At 35.9% G+C, this 17,247-nt stretch overlaps 1 protein-coding gene across 1 annotated transcript in view; it reads left to right on the forward strand.

Moving 5' to 3' along the window:
* The window catches only part of LOC134264732 (RRP12-like protein), a 31,735-nt gene extending 14,700 nt beyond the window's left edge, over positions 1-17,035 (forward strand). The window contains exons 9-33 of the mRNA XM_062746992.1: positions 5,350-5,448; positions 5,557-5,648; positions 5,940-6,051; positions 6,379-6,549; positions 6,717-6,752; positions 7,009-7,151; positions 7,492-7,613; positions 7,771-7,886; positions 8,305-8,416; positions 8,836-8,987; positions 9,534-9,601; positions 9,743-9,836; positions 10,242-10,400; positions 10,685-10,765; positions 11,013-11,118; positions 11,485-11,592; positions 11,685-11,842; positions 12,383-12,474; positions 13,457-13,612; positions 14,456-14,613; positions 14,813-14,914; positions 15,196-15,275; positions 15,584-15,653; positions 15,940-16,105; positions 16,715-17,035. Of these exons, the coding sequence (XP_062602976.1) occupies positions 5,350-5,448; positions 5,557-5,648; positions 5,940-6,051; positions 6,379-6,549; positions 6,717-6,752; positions 7,009-7,151; positions 7,492-7,613; positions 7,771-7,886; positions 8,305-8,416; positions 8,836-8,987; positions 9,534-9,601; positions 9,743-9,836; positions 10,242-10,400; positions 10,685-10,765; positions 11,013-11,118; positions 11,485-11,592; positions 11,685-11,842; positions 12,383-12,474; positions 13,457-13,612; positions 14,456-14,613; positions 14,813-14,914; positions 15,196-15,275; positions 15,584-15,653; positions 15,940-16,105; positions 16,715-16,808 (2,847 nt within the window). The 3' untranslated portion in view covers positions 16,809-17,035. The remainder of the gene's footprint in view (positions 1-5,349; positions 5,449-5,556; positions 5,649-5,939; positions 6,052-6,378; positions 6,550-6,716; positions 6,753-7,008; positions 7,152-7,491; positions 7,614-7,770; positions 7,887-8,304; positions 8,417-8,835; positions 8,988-9,533; positions 9,602-9,742; positions 9,837-10,241; positions 10,401-10,684; positions 10,766-11,012; positions 11,119-11,484; positions 11,593-11,684; positions 11,843-12,382; positions 12,475-13,456; positions 13,613-14,455; positions 14,614-14,812; positions 14,915-15,195; positions 15,276-15,583; positions 15,654-15,939; positions 16,106-16,714) is intronic.
* The last annotated feature ends 212 nt before the right edge of the window (positions 17,036-17,247 follow it).

Below are 17,247 nucleotides of genomic sequence, written 5' to 3' on the forward strand. Positions count from 1 at the left end.
ATGTGGTGAGTACTGATAGAAATCAGTGTGTGAGACCATACTGAGAGTGATGACACTTAGTAATGTGGTGAGTACTGATAGAAATCAGTGTGTGAGACCATACTGAGAGTGATGACACTTAGTAATGTGGTGAGTACTGATAGAAATCAGTGTGTGAGACCATACTGAGAGTGATGACACTTAGTAATGTGGTGAGTATACTGATAGAAATCAGTGTGTGAGACCATACTGAGAGTGATGACACTTAGTAATGTGGTGAGTACTGATAGAAATCAGTGTGTGAGACCATACTGAGAGTGATGACACTTAGTAATGTGGTGAGTACTGATAGAAATCAGTGTGTGAGACCATACTGAGAGTGATGACACTTAGTAATGTGGTGAGTACTGATAGAAATCAGTGTGTGAGACCATACTGAGAGTGATGACACTTAGTAATGTGGTGAGTACTGATAGAAATCAGTGTGTGAGACCATACTGAGAGTGATGACACTTAGTAATGTGGTGAGTACTGATAGAAATCAGTGTGTGAGACCATACTGAGAGTGAGTGTGTGACACTTAGTAATGTGGTGAGTATACTGATAGAAATCAGTGTGTGAGACCGTACTGAGAGTGATGACACTTAGTAATGTGGTGAGTACTGATAGAAATCAGTGTGTGAGACCATACTGAGAGTGATGACACTTAGTAATGTGGTGAATGATGAAATCACTGAGAGTGATGTGATGTGGTGAGTATACTGAGAGTGATGACACTTGATAAATCAGTGTGTGAGACCATACTGAGAGTGATGACACTTAGTAATGTGGTGAGTAAACTGATAGAAATCAGTGTGTGAGACAGTAGTGAGAGATATGACACTTAGTAATGTGGTGAGTGTACTGATAGAAATCAGTGTGTGAGACCATACTGAGAGTGATGACACTTAGTAATGTGGTGATAGAAGAAATCAGTGTGTGAGACCGTACTGAGAGTGATGACACTTAGTAATGTGGTGAGTACTGATAGAAATCAGTGTGTGAGACCGTACTGAGAGTGATGACACTTAGTAATGTGGTGAGTACTGATAGAAATCAGTGTGTGTGTGATGACACTTAGTAATGTGGTGAGTACTGATAGAAATCAGTGTGTGAGACCGTACTGAGAGTGATGACACTTAGTAATGTGGTGAGTACTGATAGAAATCAGTGTGTGAGACCGTACTGAGAGTGATGACACTTAGTAATGTGGTGAGTACTGATAGAAATCAGTGTGTGAGACCATACTGAGAGTGATGACACTTAGTAATGTGGTGAGTATACTGATAGAAATCGTACTGAGAGTGTGTGTGAGTACTGATAGAAATCAGTGTGTGAGACCATACTGAGAGTGATGACACTAGTAATGTGGTAGTACTGATAGAAATCAGTGTGTGAGACCATACTGAGAGTGATGACACTTAGTAATGTGGTAAGTACTGATAGAAATCAGTGTGTGAGACCATACTGAGAGTGATGACACTTAGTAATGTGGTGAGTACTGATAGAAATCAGTGTGTGAGACCGTACTGAGAGTGATGACACTTAGTAATGTGGTGAGTACTGATAGAAATCAGTGTGTGAGACCATACTGAGAGTGATGACACTTAGTAATGTGGTGAGTACTGATAGAAATCAGTGTGTGAGACCATACTGAGAGTGATGACACTTAGTAATGTGGTGAGTATACTGATAGAAATCAGTGTGTGAGACCATACTGAGAGTGATGACACTTAGTAATGTGGTGAGTACTGATAGAAATCAGTGTGTGAGACCATACTGAGAGTGATGACACTTAGTAATGTGGTGAGACCATACTACTGATAGAAATCAGTGTGTGAGACCATACTGAGAGTGATGACACTTAGTAATGTGGTGAGTACTGATAGAAATCAGTGTGTGAGACCATACTGAGAGTGATGACACTGAGTAATGTGGTGAGTACTGATAGAAATCAGTGTGTGAGACCGTACTGAGAGTGATGACACTTAGTAATGTGGTGAGTACTGATAGAAATCAGTGTGTGATACCATACTGAGAGTGATGACACTTAGTAATGTGGTGAGTACTGATAGAAATCAGTGTGTGAGACCGTACTGAGAGTGATGACACTTAGTAATGTGGTGAGTACTGATAGAAATCAGTGTGTGAGACCGTACTGAGAGTGATGACAGTAATGTGGTGAGTACTGATAGAAATCAGTGTGTGAGACCATACTGAGAGTGATGACACTTAGTAATGTGGTGAGTAGTGATAGAAATCAGTGTGTGAGACCGTACTGAGAGTGATGACACTTAGTAATGTGGTGAGTACTGATAGAAATCAGTGTGTGAGACCGTACTGAGAGTGATGACACTTAGTAATGTGGTGAGTACTGATAGAAATCAGTGTGTGAGACCATACTGAGAGTGATGACACTTAGTAATGTGGTGAGTACTGAGAGAAATCAGTGTGTGAGACCATACTGAGAGTGATGACACTTAGTAATGTGGTGAGTACTGATAGAAATCAGTGTGTGAGACCATACTGAGAGTGATGACACTTAGTAATGTGGTGAGTACTGATAGAAATCAGTGTGTGAGACCATACTGAGAGTGATGACACTTAGTATTGTGGTGAGTACTGATTGAAATCAGTGTGTGAGACCATACTGAGAGTGATGACACTTAGTAATGTGGTGAGTATACTGATAGAAATCAGTGTGTGAGACCATACTGAGAGTGATGACACTTAGTAATGTGGTGAGTACTGATAGAAATCAGTGTGTGAGACCATACTGAGAGTGATGACACTTAGTAATGTGGTGAGTACTGATAGAAATCAGTGTGTGAGACCGTACTGAGAGTGATGACACTTAGTAATGTGGTGAGTATACTGATAGAAATCAGTGTGTGAGACCATACTGAGAGTGATGACACTTAGTAATGTGGTGAGTACTGATAGAAATCAGTGTGTGAGACCATACTGAGAGTGATGACACTTAGTAATGTGGTGAGTACTGATAGAAATCAGTGTGTGAGACCATACTGAGAGTGATGACACTTAGTAATGTGGTGAGTACTGATAGAAATCAGTGTGTGAGACCATACTGAGAGTGATGACACTTAGTAATGTGGTGAGTACTGATAGAAATCAGTGTGTGAGACCATACTGAGAGTGATGACACTTAGTAATGTGGTGAGTACTGATAGAAATCAGTGTGTGAGACCATACTGAGAGTGATGACACTTAGTAATGTGGTGAGTACTGATAGAAATCAGTGTGTGAGACCGTACTGAGAGTGATGACACTTAGTATGTGGTGAGTACTGATAGAAATCAGTGTGTGAGACCGTACTGAGAGTGATGACACTTAGTAATGTGGTGAGTACTGATAGAAATCAGTGTGTGAGACCATACTGAGAGTGATGACACTTAGTAATGTGGTGAGTATACTGATAGAAATCAGTGTGTGAGACCGTACTGAGAGTGATGACACTTAGTAATGTGGTGAGTACTGATAGAAATCAGTGTGTGAGACCATACTGAGAGTGATGACACTTAGTAATGTGGTGAGTACTGATAGAAGTCAGTGTGTGAGACCGTACTGAGAGTGATGACACTTAGTAATGTGGTGAGTACTGATAGAAATCAGTGTGTGAGACCATACTGAGAGTGATGACACTTAGTAATGTGGTGAGTACTGATAGAAATCAGTGTGTGAGACCATACTGAGAGTGATGACACTTAGTAATGTGGTGAGTACTGATAGAAGTCAGTGTGTGAGACCGTACTGAGAGTGATGTACTGAGAGTGATGAACTTAGTAATGTGGTGAGTACTGATAGAAATCAGTGTGTGAGACCGTACTGAGAGTGATGACACTTAGTAATGTGGTGAGTACTGATAGAAATCAGTGTGTGAGACCATACTGAGAGTGATGACACTTAGTAATGTGGTGAGTACTGATAGAAATCAGTGTGTGAGACCGTACTGAGAGTGATGACACTTAGTAATGTGGTGAGTACTGATAGAAATCAGTGTGTGAGACCATACTGAGAGTGATGACACTTAGTAATGTGGTGAGTACTGATAGAAATCAGTGTGTGAGACCATACTGAGAGTGATGACACTTAGTAATGTGGTGAGTACTGATAGAAATCAGTGTGTGAGACCATACTGAGAGTGATGACACTTAGTAATGTGGTGAGTACTGATAGAAATCAGTGTGTGAGACCATACTGAGAGTGATGACACTTAGTAATGTGGTGAGTACTGATAGAAATCAGTGTGTGAGACCATACTGAGAGTGATGACACTTAGTAATGTGGTGAGTATACTGATATAAATCAGTGTGTGAGACCGTACTGAGAGTGATGACACTTAGTAATGTGGTGAGTACTGATAGAAATCAGTGTGTGAGACCGTACTGAGAGTGATGACACTTAGTAATGTGGTAAGTACTGATAGAAATCAGTGTGTGAGACCATACTGAGAGTGATGACACTTAGTAATGTGGTGAGTACTGATAGAAATCAGTGTGTGAGACCATACTGAGAGTGATGACACTTAGTAATGTGGTGAGTACTGATAGAAATCAGTGTGTGAGACCGTACTGAGAGTGATGACACTTAGTAATGTGGTGAGTACTGATAGAAATCAGTGTGTGAGACCGTACTGAGAGTGATGACACTTAGTAATGTGGTGAGTACTGATAGAAATCAGTGTGTGAGACCGTACTGAGAGTGATGACACTTAGTAATGTGGTGAGTACTGATAGAAATCAGTGTGTGAGACCATACTGAGAGTGATGACTTAGTAATGTGGAAGTATCAGTGTGTGAGACCATACTGAGAGTGATGACACTTAGTAATGTGGTGAGTATACTGATAGAAATCAGTGTGTGAGACCGTACTGAGAGTGATGACACTTAGTAATGTGGTGAGTATACTGATAGAAATCAGTGTGTGAGACCGTACTGAGAGTGATGACACTGAGTAACGTGGTGAGTACTGATAGAAATCAGTGTGTGAGACCGTACTGAGAGTGATGACACTTAGTAATGTGGTGAGTATACTGATAGAAATCAGTGTGTGAGACCGTACTGAGAGTGATGACACTTAGTAATGTGGTGAGTACTGATAGAAATCATAGAAATCAGTGTGTGAGACCGTACTGAGAGTGATGACACTTAGTAATGTGGTGAGTACCAATAAAACACAGAGTTTGATAATATAATTGGTAATGTGGTTAATACCAATACAAATACAGAGTTTGAGACTATCCTTAGTAATATGGTGAATGCCAATACCAATGTAAAATATTTGTGTATTGACAATTATTTTTTTTTGCAGATGGTGACATCTTGTGGAATGAAGGCTTTATATAGCCTCTTTAATGGAAATCCCAGGGTTACTACTCTGAATGCAGAACTGAATGCACAAATGATCAAAGTAGGTTTAGAAACCCATGTACATGTTTTATAACCACGCAATACATTGATGTACGGTCCATAAGGCCGTCAATCAGCTGTCAATTATGTCTGTATTTGTATTTTGTAGGCTTTGTATGAATACCAACCTTCAAATAATGATGTACAACCAATGAAGGCGTGGCTAGCAGTAATGGAGGCAGCACATAAAAATCTGACAAGGTAAACAGTCATTAGTGTTCCCATGAGACAAATCAGGTTTAAGGCCTAAAGAAAATAAATAACTTGATTCTCAGGCCAGTTTTGTCACGAACAAATAGGGGAAGCAGGTTTTTTTCTTTATACTTCATAAACACAGGCACCAGCTTTTAGATTTTTTTTATAATTTCAAAAATTATAAATTTTTGTAAATGCTTCAATATTGAGTGTAGAAATGGGAATAAAAAGGTATTTACAGTATTACAGAAAAAAAAAATTCTTTTTGGTCGCTGATTATTTTGTGGTGAATTTCAGACTGGATGAGAAGCTCTGTCTTGGACACCTCCCCCGTTTCTTCTCGGTGTGTATGATGTGTCTTCTGTCTGAGAAAGCCGAGGTCAACTCTAGTGCCGCAAAAACCATGAAGGTCTGTATATCTGATCTGTCTATTGTAGTACTCTATACAGGGTTATTCTTGCCCCCATGTTATTTTCGCCCTTTCACACTTGTAAACAAATTTGCCCCATTTTGAATTTGTTTTAGAATTATAATACTGTATTCTTTGAATTCGTCCTGTTTTTAATTCCCCCAAATAAGGGTTGGGAGGAGAAGGGGCAAAATAAAATGGAGGTGAAAATTGGATAGTTTGCATCCCGGGAAGAATGATCAAGAAATCAAATAAACTAATTTTCAGAGTTGTCGCAGAGAAATGAAATGAAAATGAAAAATAAAACATTATTAATCAATGTTACAGGAGCTGCTGAGGGCCTGTCTGGCCTCTGCTGTAGAGGGCGCTAAACAAGTGACATCATCAGGTGCAAATACACCTGTCCACAAGATTGTGAAAGCTCTGGAGACAGGACTAGGGTACCAGTTTCATGCTGCCTGGGGACTAGTCATGCAAGTCTTTGCTGTATTGTTTGAGGTTGGTTTCTTGACATAGTTTTTGTTTCTTCTTACTGTTTTCTTTGAAATATATCTGTACATACATGTATTTAGAATAATTAGTTTCAAAATGAAAATATTTTATTGTTTTGGTCACATATTACTTGTCAATGATTTAAATTTTAAATTGAAGGATTTACATTTTAGGTTGTCGGTAAGGAATGCCCAGCACTTTTCAAGAAGGTAATTTTTTTATACATGTAACTAAATTAATTAATGATGATGTAAACTGTAATTTAATTAGCACACTAAAACATAATGTTGAAGGTAGCATAAAGCTTGAAAGTGAGGAACATAAAAACCTGAAGGTGGTTTGTGTGTGGAAAAGTTTTAACTGTGAATGCAGCTTATTGGATGTATATACCTACACCTTTGTATTTTTGAATCAGTAAAATATTTCAGTAGCGTATCATTCTAATGGATACTCAATTTTTTTCAGAGTTTATTATCAATAGCCAATCTTAGAGACAGTCCTAGGTTTCCTTATAAAGCGGAGTTGGACCATGCTGTCGGTGCTGCTATTAAGTACCTGGGGCCTCGTCATGTGTTAGAAGCTGTGCCTCTGAATATTACAGGCGACGAGTAAGTTTTTTGAATTTGAAAAGAATAAATGTGGGCAGTATTCTATCCCTCTGCTCTAGCTTGATTTATTTTAAATTTGTAGTTTGTAAATCTGGAGAATTAATTTAATTTTGAAAACTACATGACTGTGTAATACTTAATCATAGACATTAAGAAATGAATCATATTAAATGAATAATATGGAGGTTTGTGTAATATGATAGGATTTGGAAAACTGCACTTTATAATTGTAAAAGTTTTTAAACAGTTATATTTATTTGTTCAAAAGTAATGTTTATTTGTTTTGTATAATGTCTTATACCTTCCATTTTGGAAATTTTTATTGTTTTTTAACTTTCAGTGATGACTACAGTTTTCCCCGGAGTTGGTTACTTCCTGTCATAAGAGACAACGTGTGCAATACAGAGTTAGGGTTCTTTACAGCGTATTTCCTTCCACTGGCTGCAAAACTCAGACAAAGATGTAAGAAATAATCTTATTTGTTGTATTTTTGACTTAAAATGATGAAATTGGATTAGTGAAGACTTATTTTTATGGTACATATATATGAAATTTACATTTAATGATAATGAGTAGTGAAACACTTTGTTAAAGTGGATATTTTTATTTGTCTTGACAGCTCTGGAGGCAGAGTCTACAGGTAATCAGGTGGTTTGTAAATCGTACGACGCTCTACAGCGACAGATCTGGTCCCTGTTACCAGGCTTCTGTACCCAGCCCACTGATCTCGCACAGGTAAAAATTAATTCTCTTGTGTCTGTGCATGTACTGCATATTGTTGGAAAACTTTGCCACCCCTCTTTTGTGAAAGCATGGGACATTAAAGTTTATTTTACCACACATAGCTGTATGTCCATCAGCCACAAAAAAGTACAACCTTTGTGAAATTTTGAATGTGAAAAGATAGAGCTTTCATATTTTATATAACCTACAATCTGTATATGAAATGTTTAAAAACAGCTCGTAGAGGGAAAAAAAGATTACATTATTGGTGACATTGTATGCATATTAGAATACACACATAGGTATCTCATCCCATATTTAAAAAAAAACAAAAAAGGATTTTAAAAAGGGGGTTGAGGGGCGGGGCAGAAGTCAACACTATACATGCCTGTGCTTGACCTTGAAATTGGATCTTTCTCTTCTGTTTTAGTCATTCAAGGGAATCTGTAAAATTCTTGGGTCTGCCATCAGTGACCGTGAAGATCTTAGGACTGAAGTCATGTCTGGTCTCCGGAAACTCATCAACAAGAGCAAAGAAGAGGGTAAGTTATCAAACACATTACTGTACTTGTAATTGCAACAAGGAAAATGAGAATAAGTTATTCAGTTAACTTTACACTTTTAAGACAGCAACAAATTTTAGAAAATGTGAGACTTGACAGTTTTTATTGTTTTCAATTGATTGTCCTTTAGAAAAGGAAGGGATTAAATTCAATATCTGTAATTGCACAGATGTAGTACATGAATTTATAAAATGTTAAGGTGAAAGTTTAGTAATTTTCTAAAAGGATCGAGGCTGTGACATACAGTACAAAGGTACTTGTAAAGATTTTGCTATGATGTCAAAAACATCCAAACTACAAAGACATTTAATTTTTATACTCCTATGGTTACAAAAGAGAATAACATTTCATTGTTACAAAAGAGATTATTATTTAATTTTTATACGTCTGTGATTAAGAAGAGAGTAAGAGAGAGGTGGGTCGATTCGCCAAGAATTTCCTCCCCATTTTGTTTAACCTGTTCACAACGGAGCCAGAGAACACCAAAGACACGGCTCGCCTGGCTGTCCTGGAAACCATCAAAACCTACCTACAGATAGCAGACACCACAGTGAGTGATAGACTTCTAACAACCAGTATTTTTCCTATGAACTGGCTACCGGTCAAATTGACTGCTTCAATTGAAAAAAATGCCGCTTTCAAATAAAAAAAAAATCAAATTTAAATGTAAGGTCCATGAAGATTTAGTTCATAAACATCAGCCCCTAGCGTGTATAACTAATCTTTAACCCTCTACTTTGAAATAAAAGGAAAATACTGTACAACTAAACATCATGCTTAAAAAGAAAAGTATTGTACTGAAATTCTAGGAAAAGTTATAGTTATAGCATATATGTAGAAGAAATTCCATTGAGTTTGAGATAATGAGGTTTGACTGTTTATTAGTTTACAATAATCATGTGATGTATGAAATATCTGTTTTCCTATATATGACTGTGACTGGGAAAAAGTGGCCAGATGCGGCAAACGTCATCATGGTCATAATGAGAAATTAGCGATAGTTCTGAACGTTTTCTTCTCAATCGAAAAAAAAAAAAATTGAGAAAAAAATTATGCAGAAGATCTACATGTGTTTATTTCTGTCTTTTTCTTTCAGTTGGTCAATTCATTCTGTGATAAATGTAGAGAGAAAATCCATGAAGAGGGGGTTTCACCCTTTAAAAGGTCTGTACTGATCAAATTAATTGTATTTAATACAGAATATAGTGAAACTAGTTAGTCAGGATAATGGTCAATTTGTTCCATTCATTTTTATCAATTGACACAGAGTTCATGTCATCTAGAGATATTGTTGAAATCTTTCAGACATGCTCTGATGGATCTTCTACTCGTGATGTTACCAGTGGTGGATCAAACAAGGGTGGAAGCAATTTTCAATGTGACAACTCCATTTCTCTCTGTAAGTACACAGAATAGCATTTCAGATATCAGAAAGAGATAAAGATTTCATGATAAATAGCATTTATTTATATTCTGTACATTGTCAAATGGAATTTTGCCAATATGGAAATTAATGTTGACGAAATTGACAAATCTCTAATATTTATTGAAGTTTTGACTCATCATCTTTCACATTCAAGTTTCAACTTGCCATTTTTCTAATGTATTGAAATTGTCAAACTTTTTATCCCCTCAATATACATGTCACCACTTTAACAGTCTGTTCAAATTATGAAAATTGGCATAATAAAAAAACTTAATGAGGTTTAATGTTGGGAGATTTGTTTTTGGGAGAGAGCAGTCTGACTTGCACATTGTTTGTAGCGACATTTCTTATTGTAAAGTCACGCTTCTTTGTTTTCAGGACATGGATAAGACATTACAAAAGAAGTGTTACCGAGTCTTAGAGGAGTTATGTAGCAGCTCTTCAAGAGCCTGTCAGGCATTTGTTACAGAGAATCTGTCAACCATACAGGAAGTCCTGCTAGATTCCCTGTCTACATCTAGTCCTTCCTCTAAAGCAGTGAGTATCGCATTCTACTCTGAGTAGTTTGTTAGGGAAAATCTGTCAACTATTCAGAGGGTCATGCTAGATTCCCTGTCTACATCTAGTCCCTCTTCTAAAGCAGTGAGTATTACATTCTACCTGAAGTGTTGTTCCATTTACTCATATACACTAAATACTTCTGTCATTGTCTCAAGTTTTACAAGAATATTTAAGATTTAGCATGCTAGAATATGCAGAGTTTCATGTACATATAAATCTGTGTGTAATACAAACTAAAAGGATGATTTTGAAATTTTCAGCCTCGTCTCCGTTGTTTAATCAACATTTTCAAAGTACTGAAGGAGGAGGAGAAAGATTTCCTGTTGGCGGTTGTACCAGAGGTAAACATCTGATACATGTATATATACAAAAGTCTAGAGTGAATAACTTCACTATATTAAGAAACTTTTGTTAATAAGAAAAAAGTCACTTGTTTCCAATACCATAAACACAATCTTGCATTATAAAAAAGAGTGTATCATAATGAAACTTCTAGTTCTGTCTATATTTGTTTGAAATCAGATTTTGTGTATTGATCTAAATGATAATTTGTGATATAATGCTATCATGACAATCTCTTTCGTTCAGGCCATTCTGTGTACCAAGGAGATAGGAGAAAAGGCGCGATCAGCATCCTACCAACTACTGGTGGAAATGGGCCGTGCCAAGATGAGATGGAATCAAAACGAAAATGGTCTGCACTTGCTTTTCACATGATAGTAACCATTAGAAAAAAAAAATGATCAAATTTGAAATTGTAAAGATTTTTTTTATGTTAATACAGTGAAAGCTGTCTAATCCAAAATGCAATGGGAAGACAAATTTTGTGATCGAATAGACAGGGTGTCAGATTGTCAGTGTAAAGAAAATGTGGAAAATAGTAAAATGGGAAAGAAAATAATCATCGGAATTTACTGTGTTACGAATGCAGGTGTTAGATCAGACAGTTTTCATTGAATTACTGATAAAGTCTAATTTCCTAGTAACTACGTACATTTAGATGTACATGTAATTGATTAACAAGATATCCAACATGTTCCTTACTTTCCTTTGCTTACAGAGGCATTAGAGGACTACTTCCAGATGGTGATGGCAGGACTTGGGGGTTCCCCTCAGATGGTCAGCTCCACCCTCCTGGCCCTGACCAGGATTCTCTACGAGTTCAAAGGTCAGTTTACCAGCTGCTGATTTGTCCTTATATTTACAGAAGTTTATTATAAAATTATGTGTCATTGACCATTAATGTTCCTCCTTACGCAGCCTCCATCAGCCCGCCATTATTGGAGACGATCGTGGATCAGCTGTGTTTGCTGCTGACGTCTAAGACAAGGGAGGTGGTTAAGGCGGCCCTGGGTTTTATGAAGGTCCTGTTATCAGCTTACCCTGACACTGTGCTGGCTCCACACCTAAAGCAGATCGTGAGTACATGTCATACTCAGAGAAATCAAGTTACTGTAGGTTACTTATTATATACGAGTACTTATTATGGTGAAATGACTCTTTAACGTCAAATCATGAGAAAAATAATTTGTGAATGGACAGTTTTTCAAGAGATTTTACATAGATTTCAGCACCATAAAAATAAAAGTGATTGGGTTTTTTTCGCGAGTGATGCTTCTCACGAAATAAGGCAATACTTTATTTCATGCATATATTTAGGAATCTACAGTAACCACAGGTACATGTATATGCTATTTCTACTGATATACGATTTGTTATTGTGTAGATTTTTGAAATTATGAAATGAAGAACTTGAAGATGCTAGATTTTGAAAATAATATGATACTTGTGTACCTTATACCTACATGTACTTTGTCATTTTTTTGTGTTTATGAATATGTTAAAAGATTGTTCAAAATAATTTTATTAAAATTTGTCAGTTTAATGATACATGTATATAAAGAAAGTTATGCAAATATATATATAACTATAAACGCTGCATTCCTTTTCATTTGTAGATGTCCAGTCTTGTTTCACAAAAGGAGGACTTCAAGCATCATTTTAGGTTCAAGGCCAAAGAAATTTACGCTAAACTCATCAAGAAATTTGGGTAAAGCTTTCAATTTTTTTTTTTTCACGTATTATTGGTACATCTGAACCAAATGCAAAGGCCCAAGTGAAGTTTGCTGATCAAGATTTTTTCTCTGTCAGTATTTGAAGTTCATTAACTAGTCAAATTTGTGTCATTCGCTCTTGAACTGATACTCCAAATTCAACCAAACTTTGCAAAAATTTGTTTTTAAGGCCATATAAAATTGAAATCTTGGTTCTCAGGCCCGCGCGCATCCGTTTTGAGGTAGCCGCATTGCCGATTTTATTGAATTTTAAAATAAAAAGTTGGTATTGCAGAGACCAATCCGGGAAAAAAATTCCGACCTCATTTGTTTCGTAGTTTAGTATTCAAATATCACTTCCGGTATCCATTTACAATGAGATTTTGGCTACTTCGTTTGAAAATACATTCGAGGACATTACCTACGATGTTTACACGCTGTTAAGCTGTGGATAGAGCAGAAATTTTGACCAGAAATGGAAAGTATATCTGTGATAAAAAAAATATCTTTATGTTAAAGAAAATTCGGAAATTAAAGTTAAAAAAAAATACCTCCCTCATCTACTTTATTGCCAATAAAATGAAAAATAAAATGCCGCCCTCCCGCATCTGTTTTGGAGAAAATAGGCCTGAGAACCAGGGAATTAAATTTAGATAGCCTAAATGAAAAGCTATGTCTCTTTCCAAGGGAGGTAATCAAGAGAAGGCAAAAATATAGAAGCCTTTGACGATTGACCACTCCTTTTACAAGAAGGACAAAAAAATTAGATGCATCTGATTTTGATATACCCATTACATTTGTGTTTACTCGTTAATTACATAATGTCATGAGTATTTTTAAATTTCTTTAGAGCATCAAGCAAATTTCTAAAGCTTTATAAAGTAATCTGACCAGAAATTAAAAAAAATTAAAAGAAGAAAGATTCATTAAGATGAGGACGATAATTCTCATGTCACACATTTATTTTTTCCATTTTAGATATGAGACAATCTTTGGTATGTCACCTCCCAGCATCCACAAGGTACTGGTAAACATAAAGAAGACTCAGGAGAGGGCGAAGAAGAAGAAGAAGGAGAGAGACAGTGACTCTGAAGAAGACAGTGACCAGGAACACTTCAGATCTCAACCTGAAAGGTATATCATGATTTATTTTTTAGCTCTACTGGTCAGAGACCAGAAGAGCTTATGCGATAGTAATGCGTCCGTCGTCCGTCCGTCTGTCTGTCTGTCTGTAAACAATTTTTCAAAATGCTACTCCTATTACAGTTTTGGTCCGATTTCAATATAACTTGGCACACAAGTAGACTACACTAAGATACATAATTCTGTGCATCAGTTTTTGATTTCGATGAACGGTGTTGCCATGGTTACTAAAAATAGAAATTTCTGTGAAATTTTATTTTAAATTCTACTCGTCCACCAGTTTTGTTCTGATTTCAATATAATGTGGCACACAAGTAGACTACACTAAGATACATAATTCTGTGCATCGGTTTTTGATTTTGATGAACAGTGTTTCCATGGTTGCTAAAAATAGAAATTTCTGTGAAATTCTTTCAAATGCTACTCCTCCTTTAGTTTTGGTCCGATTTTAATATAACTTGGCACACAAGTAGACTACACTAAGATACGTAATTCTGTGCATCAGTTTTTATTTTGTTGAGTGTCAAGGATCATTTTTCTATTGATTCCTGTTTTGAAGTCTCAAGTCACAACTGCTACTTTTCTCTTTCTTTGTTTTAAGTATAAACCAGTAGAGCTACAGTCTCGACAGAGACTTCTGGTTATCAATTTTATATCAGTTGGTCAATTAACATATTGTTGAGAAGTGTCACAATTGATCATGAATGTGTTGGCTGCTACAACTTGATGTACATATTATATAAAGCATATAATACATGTATATGCATATTATGTTTGTTGTTATGCTGTTGAATTTACATAGATACCAACCTTGGCATTTTTTGTATGATTCAGTGTGGACGACCTTCTGAGGGACACAGACTCAGAGGATGAGACAGAAACAAAATCCAAACGTAAACCAAGGGACAAAACTCAGGCTAAGCTGGCCTGGTTACAAGAGGGAGGGGACATCATGGATTTCCTGGACCCAACAGCCTCCAAAAAAGTTCTCGGTAAAACCACTTTGACTTAATTGCTATCAAATTCTACAGAATCTTTACAGGCATGACTTCATTGCTATCAAATTCTAAAGGATTTAAAAAATAAGAAAAAAATCAATGATTGTTTCATTCGGTAGATTATGTTGCAAAACAGAGTCAACATAGAAATTTACATACATGTACATCATGTTTTATCTACAATTTCTCTTAGCTACCAAACCAGAAGAGAAGAAAGACGTGAAGAAGAAAGAAGCTGCATTTAAGACGGCCCCTGATGGTCGTCTGATTATAACAGAGTCCAGTGATGAAGAAGGTACCCAACAATAGAAAAATCGGACAAGTGTTTATAATTATATTCAGTACTGGGAGAGATGCAATAGGCTCTAAAGAATCCTCAGACAGTGTAGATTTAAGTTTGTTCAAATTATGGACATAATAGGATAGGGAGACACAATATGAGATCAAAGATTGAAATTTCAAAGTTTCTTAAGTACATGAGACCCATATAGTTGTTAAAGAGCAGGGCCTTGATTACTTGTTGAGCATTGTTGTTGTTTTGCCTTTTAGTTACTCTCTTGTCTTCAATGATTTTAGGTCCAGAGAAAATGGGAGAAGATGACGATGACCTTGAAGATTTGTTGAAGGCCATTGAGCAGGGAGCTGGAAATGTCAAGGTAAATAATATTTCAAGGTACTGTAGATTCCTTATTCTTCAGGAGTACTTATTATCACAATATTCCTCTTTAACGTCAAATTGTGAGAATATTTATTAGATTTTGATAAAAAGAATTTACATGGATTTCAGGACCATAAAAAAAACCCAAGAAATTTTAATTGGCGAGTGATGCTTCTCGCGGAATTACAGGAATATAATAAATTCCTCTTATTTAATAAGAAATTGTCAGTAAGACAAGTCAGAGACTTTTGGTTGAGATATAGGGCATTTTTCTGGGAAATAAAATGAGGGATTTTTTTAATATAGCAGAAAACAAAGAAGAGGAAGATAGAAGATTTAGGTTCAGATGATGAGGCATCAGCACCAAAATATAAAGGTTATAAATAAAATTTATTTAACATAGACTCTGTTCTAGTAATTATTAACTTTTCCAGATAATTGTTAGTTTATTTCCATACTTAAAGTTTTCTAGCATCAAAGCATTAAAAATGCTTAGATACAGATGAGAAGATATTAACTGAAAGTTTGAAAAAGTACATGCATTAACTTCAAATCTGTGTTTATTTAGCTTTAAACAAATTGTTTCTTTATTTAAAATTTCCTGAATTCCTCTTGATTTCCCTTCATTGGTATATAATAATGTAATGATTATTCCATATTAGCTGGAGGAGGGGGTATACACAGACCGCTAGCCAAAGCCAAAAGGTCAGCTCCCCAGGAAGCTGGCAGTGAATACAGAGCCAAGAAAGCGGGAGGGGACATCAAGAAGTCTGGAAGACCAGATCCTTACGCTTATCTTCCTCTGAACTTCCAAGCTCTCAACAAGAGGTAAAGAAAAATTTAAAGGCTTTAGCATCGTGTGCTTGTAGGTGTGATCAAGGTATGAAGGACACAGGATAAACTTTAAACAAGCTAATTAAGAGAATTTGTGTCCTCTGCTTAAGGAAAAAAGAATGAAAAACTTAGATCTAGAAGTAGGTGGGGGGGGGGGGAATCAGGACACATAAAGAGGTGCAGGAGATTACTCGGAATTGGAAAGTCTTACATGCAATTGGAATTTGGAATGTATGAATTTATGATTTTGACCTCAAAATGAATAGTCTTCCTTAGGCCAAAGGAAGTAGTGGTACAAAATATTGGAAAAGATGAAATATTTCCAGATATATTGCACGGAAAGAAAAGATTTTGAACAGACAAAATTAAAAAAAAAAATCGATGACTGACATTTTGTTTGTCAAATTTTAATTTTCTGCCCAATATCTCACGAAATCCTTGAGGTTTTAAAATAAAATTTTACATAACTCCTTTTGGTGCTATGGCAGGGCTCATTGAATATATGGTGAGCACAAGAATTGATATAAATATCCAATTTGCAAGATGTTTTGCAAAAAGAAATACTGTGAAACATTGAAAAATTTTTTTTTGCATTTTTTTTAGGAAAAAAGCAAAGATGTCGGGGCGTTTTACAAACTTGGTGAAGGGAGCAAAGAAAGGCGCTAAAAAGGGATTTAAAGGAAAGAAAAAGCCTTGATAATTTATTGACATAACATACAGGACTAAAAATGTTTATTGTTGGATCGTTTCCTTGTTTACAAAATGATTATTGTTTTTAAAATCACTTATTGAAATAATTTAATGATATATTTGTGAAAAGGCAAGTATGACAATATTCAAATGAAACTGTAAAGTTTGTGTATTTTATCAAATATGAAATTGATAAAAAGTACTGTAAATGCAGAACATTTGCATAAAAAATTCATGATTTATATAAAAGAAAAGCAATTGATAAAATATATGAATACTGAAAGAGATACTCATCTGATTATTGAATAGTTTGAAATTGCAAACACTAAAATACCATAAAAGAATGATATAATGGTTTGCGCTATTTAATTAAGGAACAAATGTCAAATTTTTTGGTTTCATGATGTGATCATGCAATTGATTGGCTTGCGTGAAAATTTGCATAT

This window comes from Saccostrea cucullata, unplaced genomic scaffold (assembly GCF_032062105.1).
Source record: "Saccostrea cucullata isolate Sc308-1 unplaced genomic scaffold, CSIRO_AGI_Scuc_v1 ctg3161, whole genome shotgun sequence".
In the NCBI taxonomy this organism is placed as follows: Eukaryota; Metazoa; Mollusca; class Bivalvia; order Ostreida; family Ostreidae; genus Saccostrea; species Saccostrea cuccullata.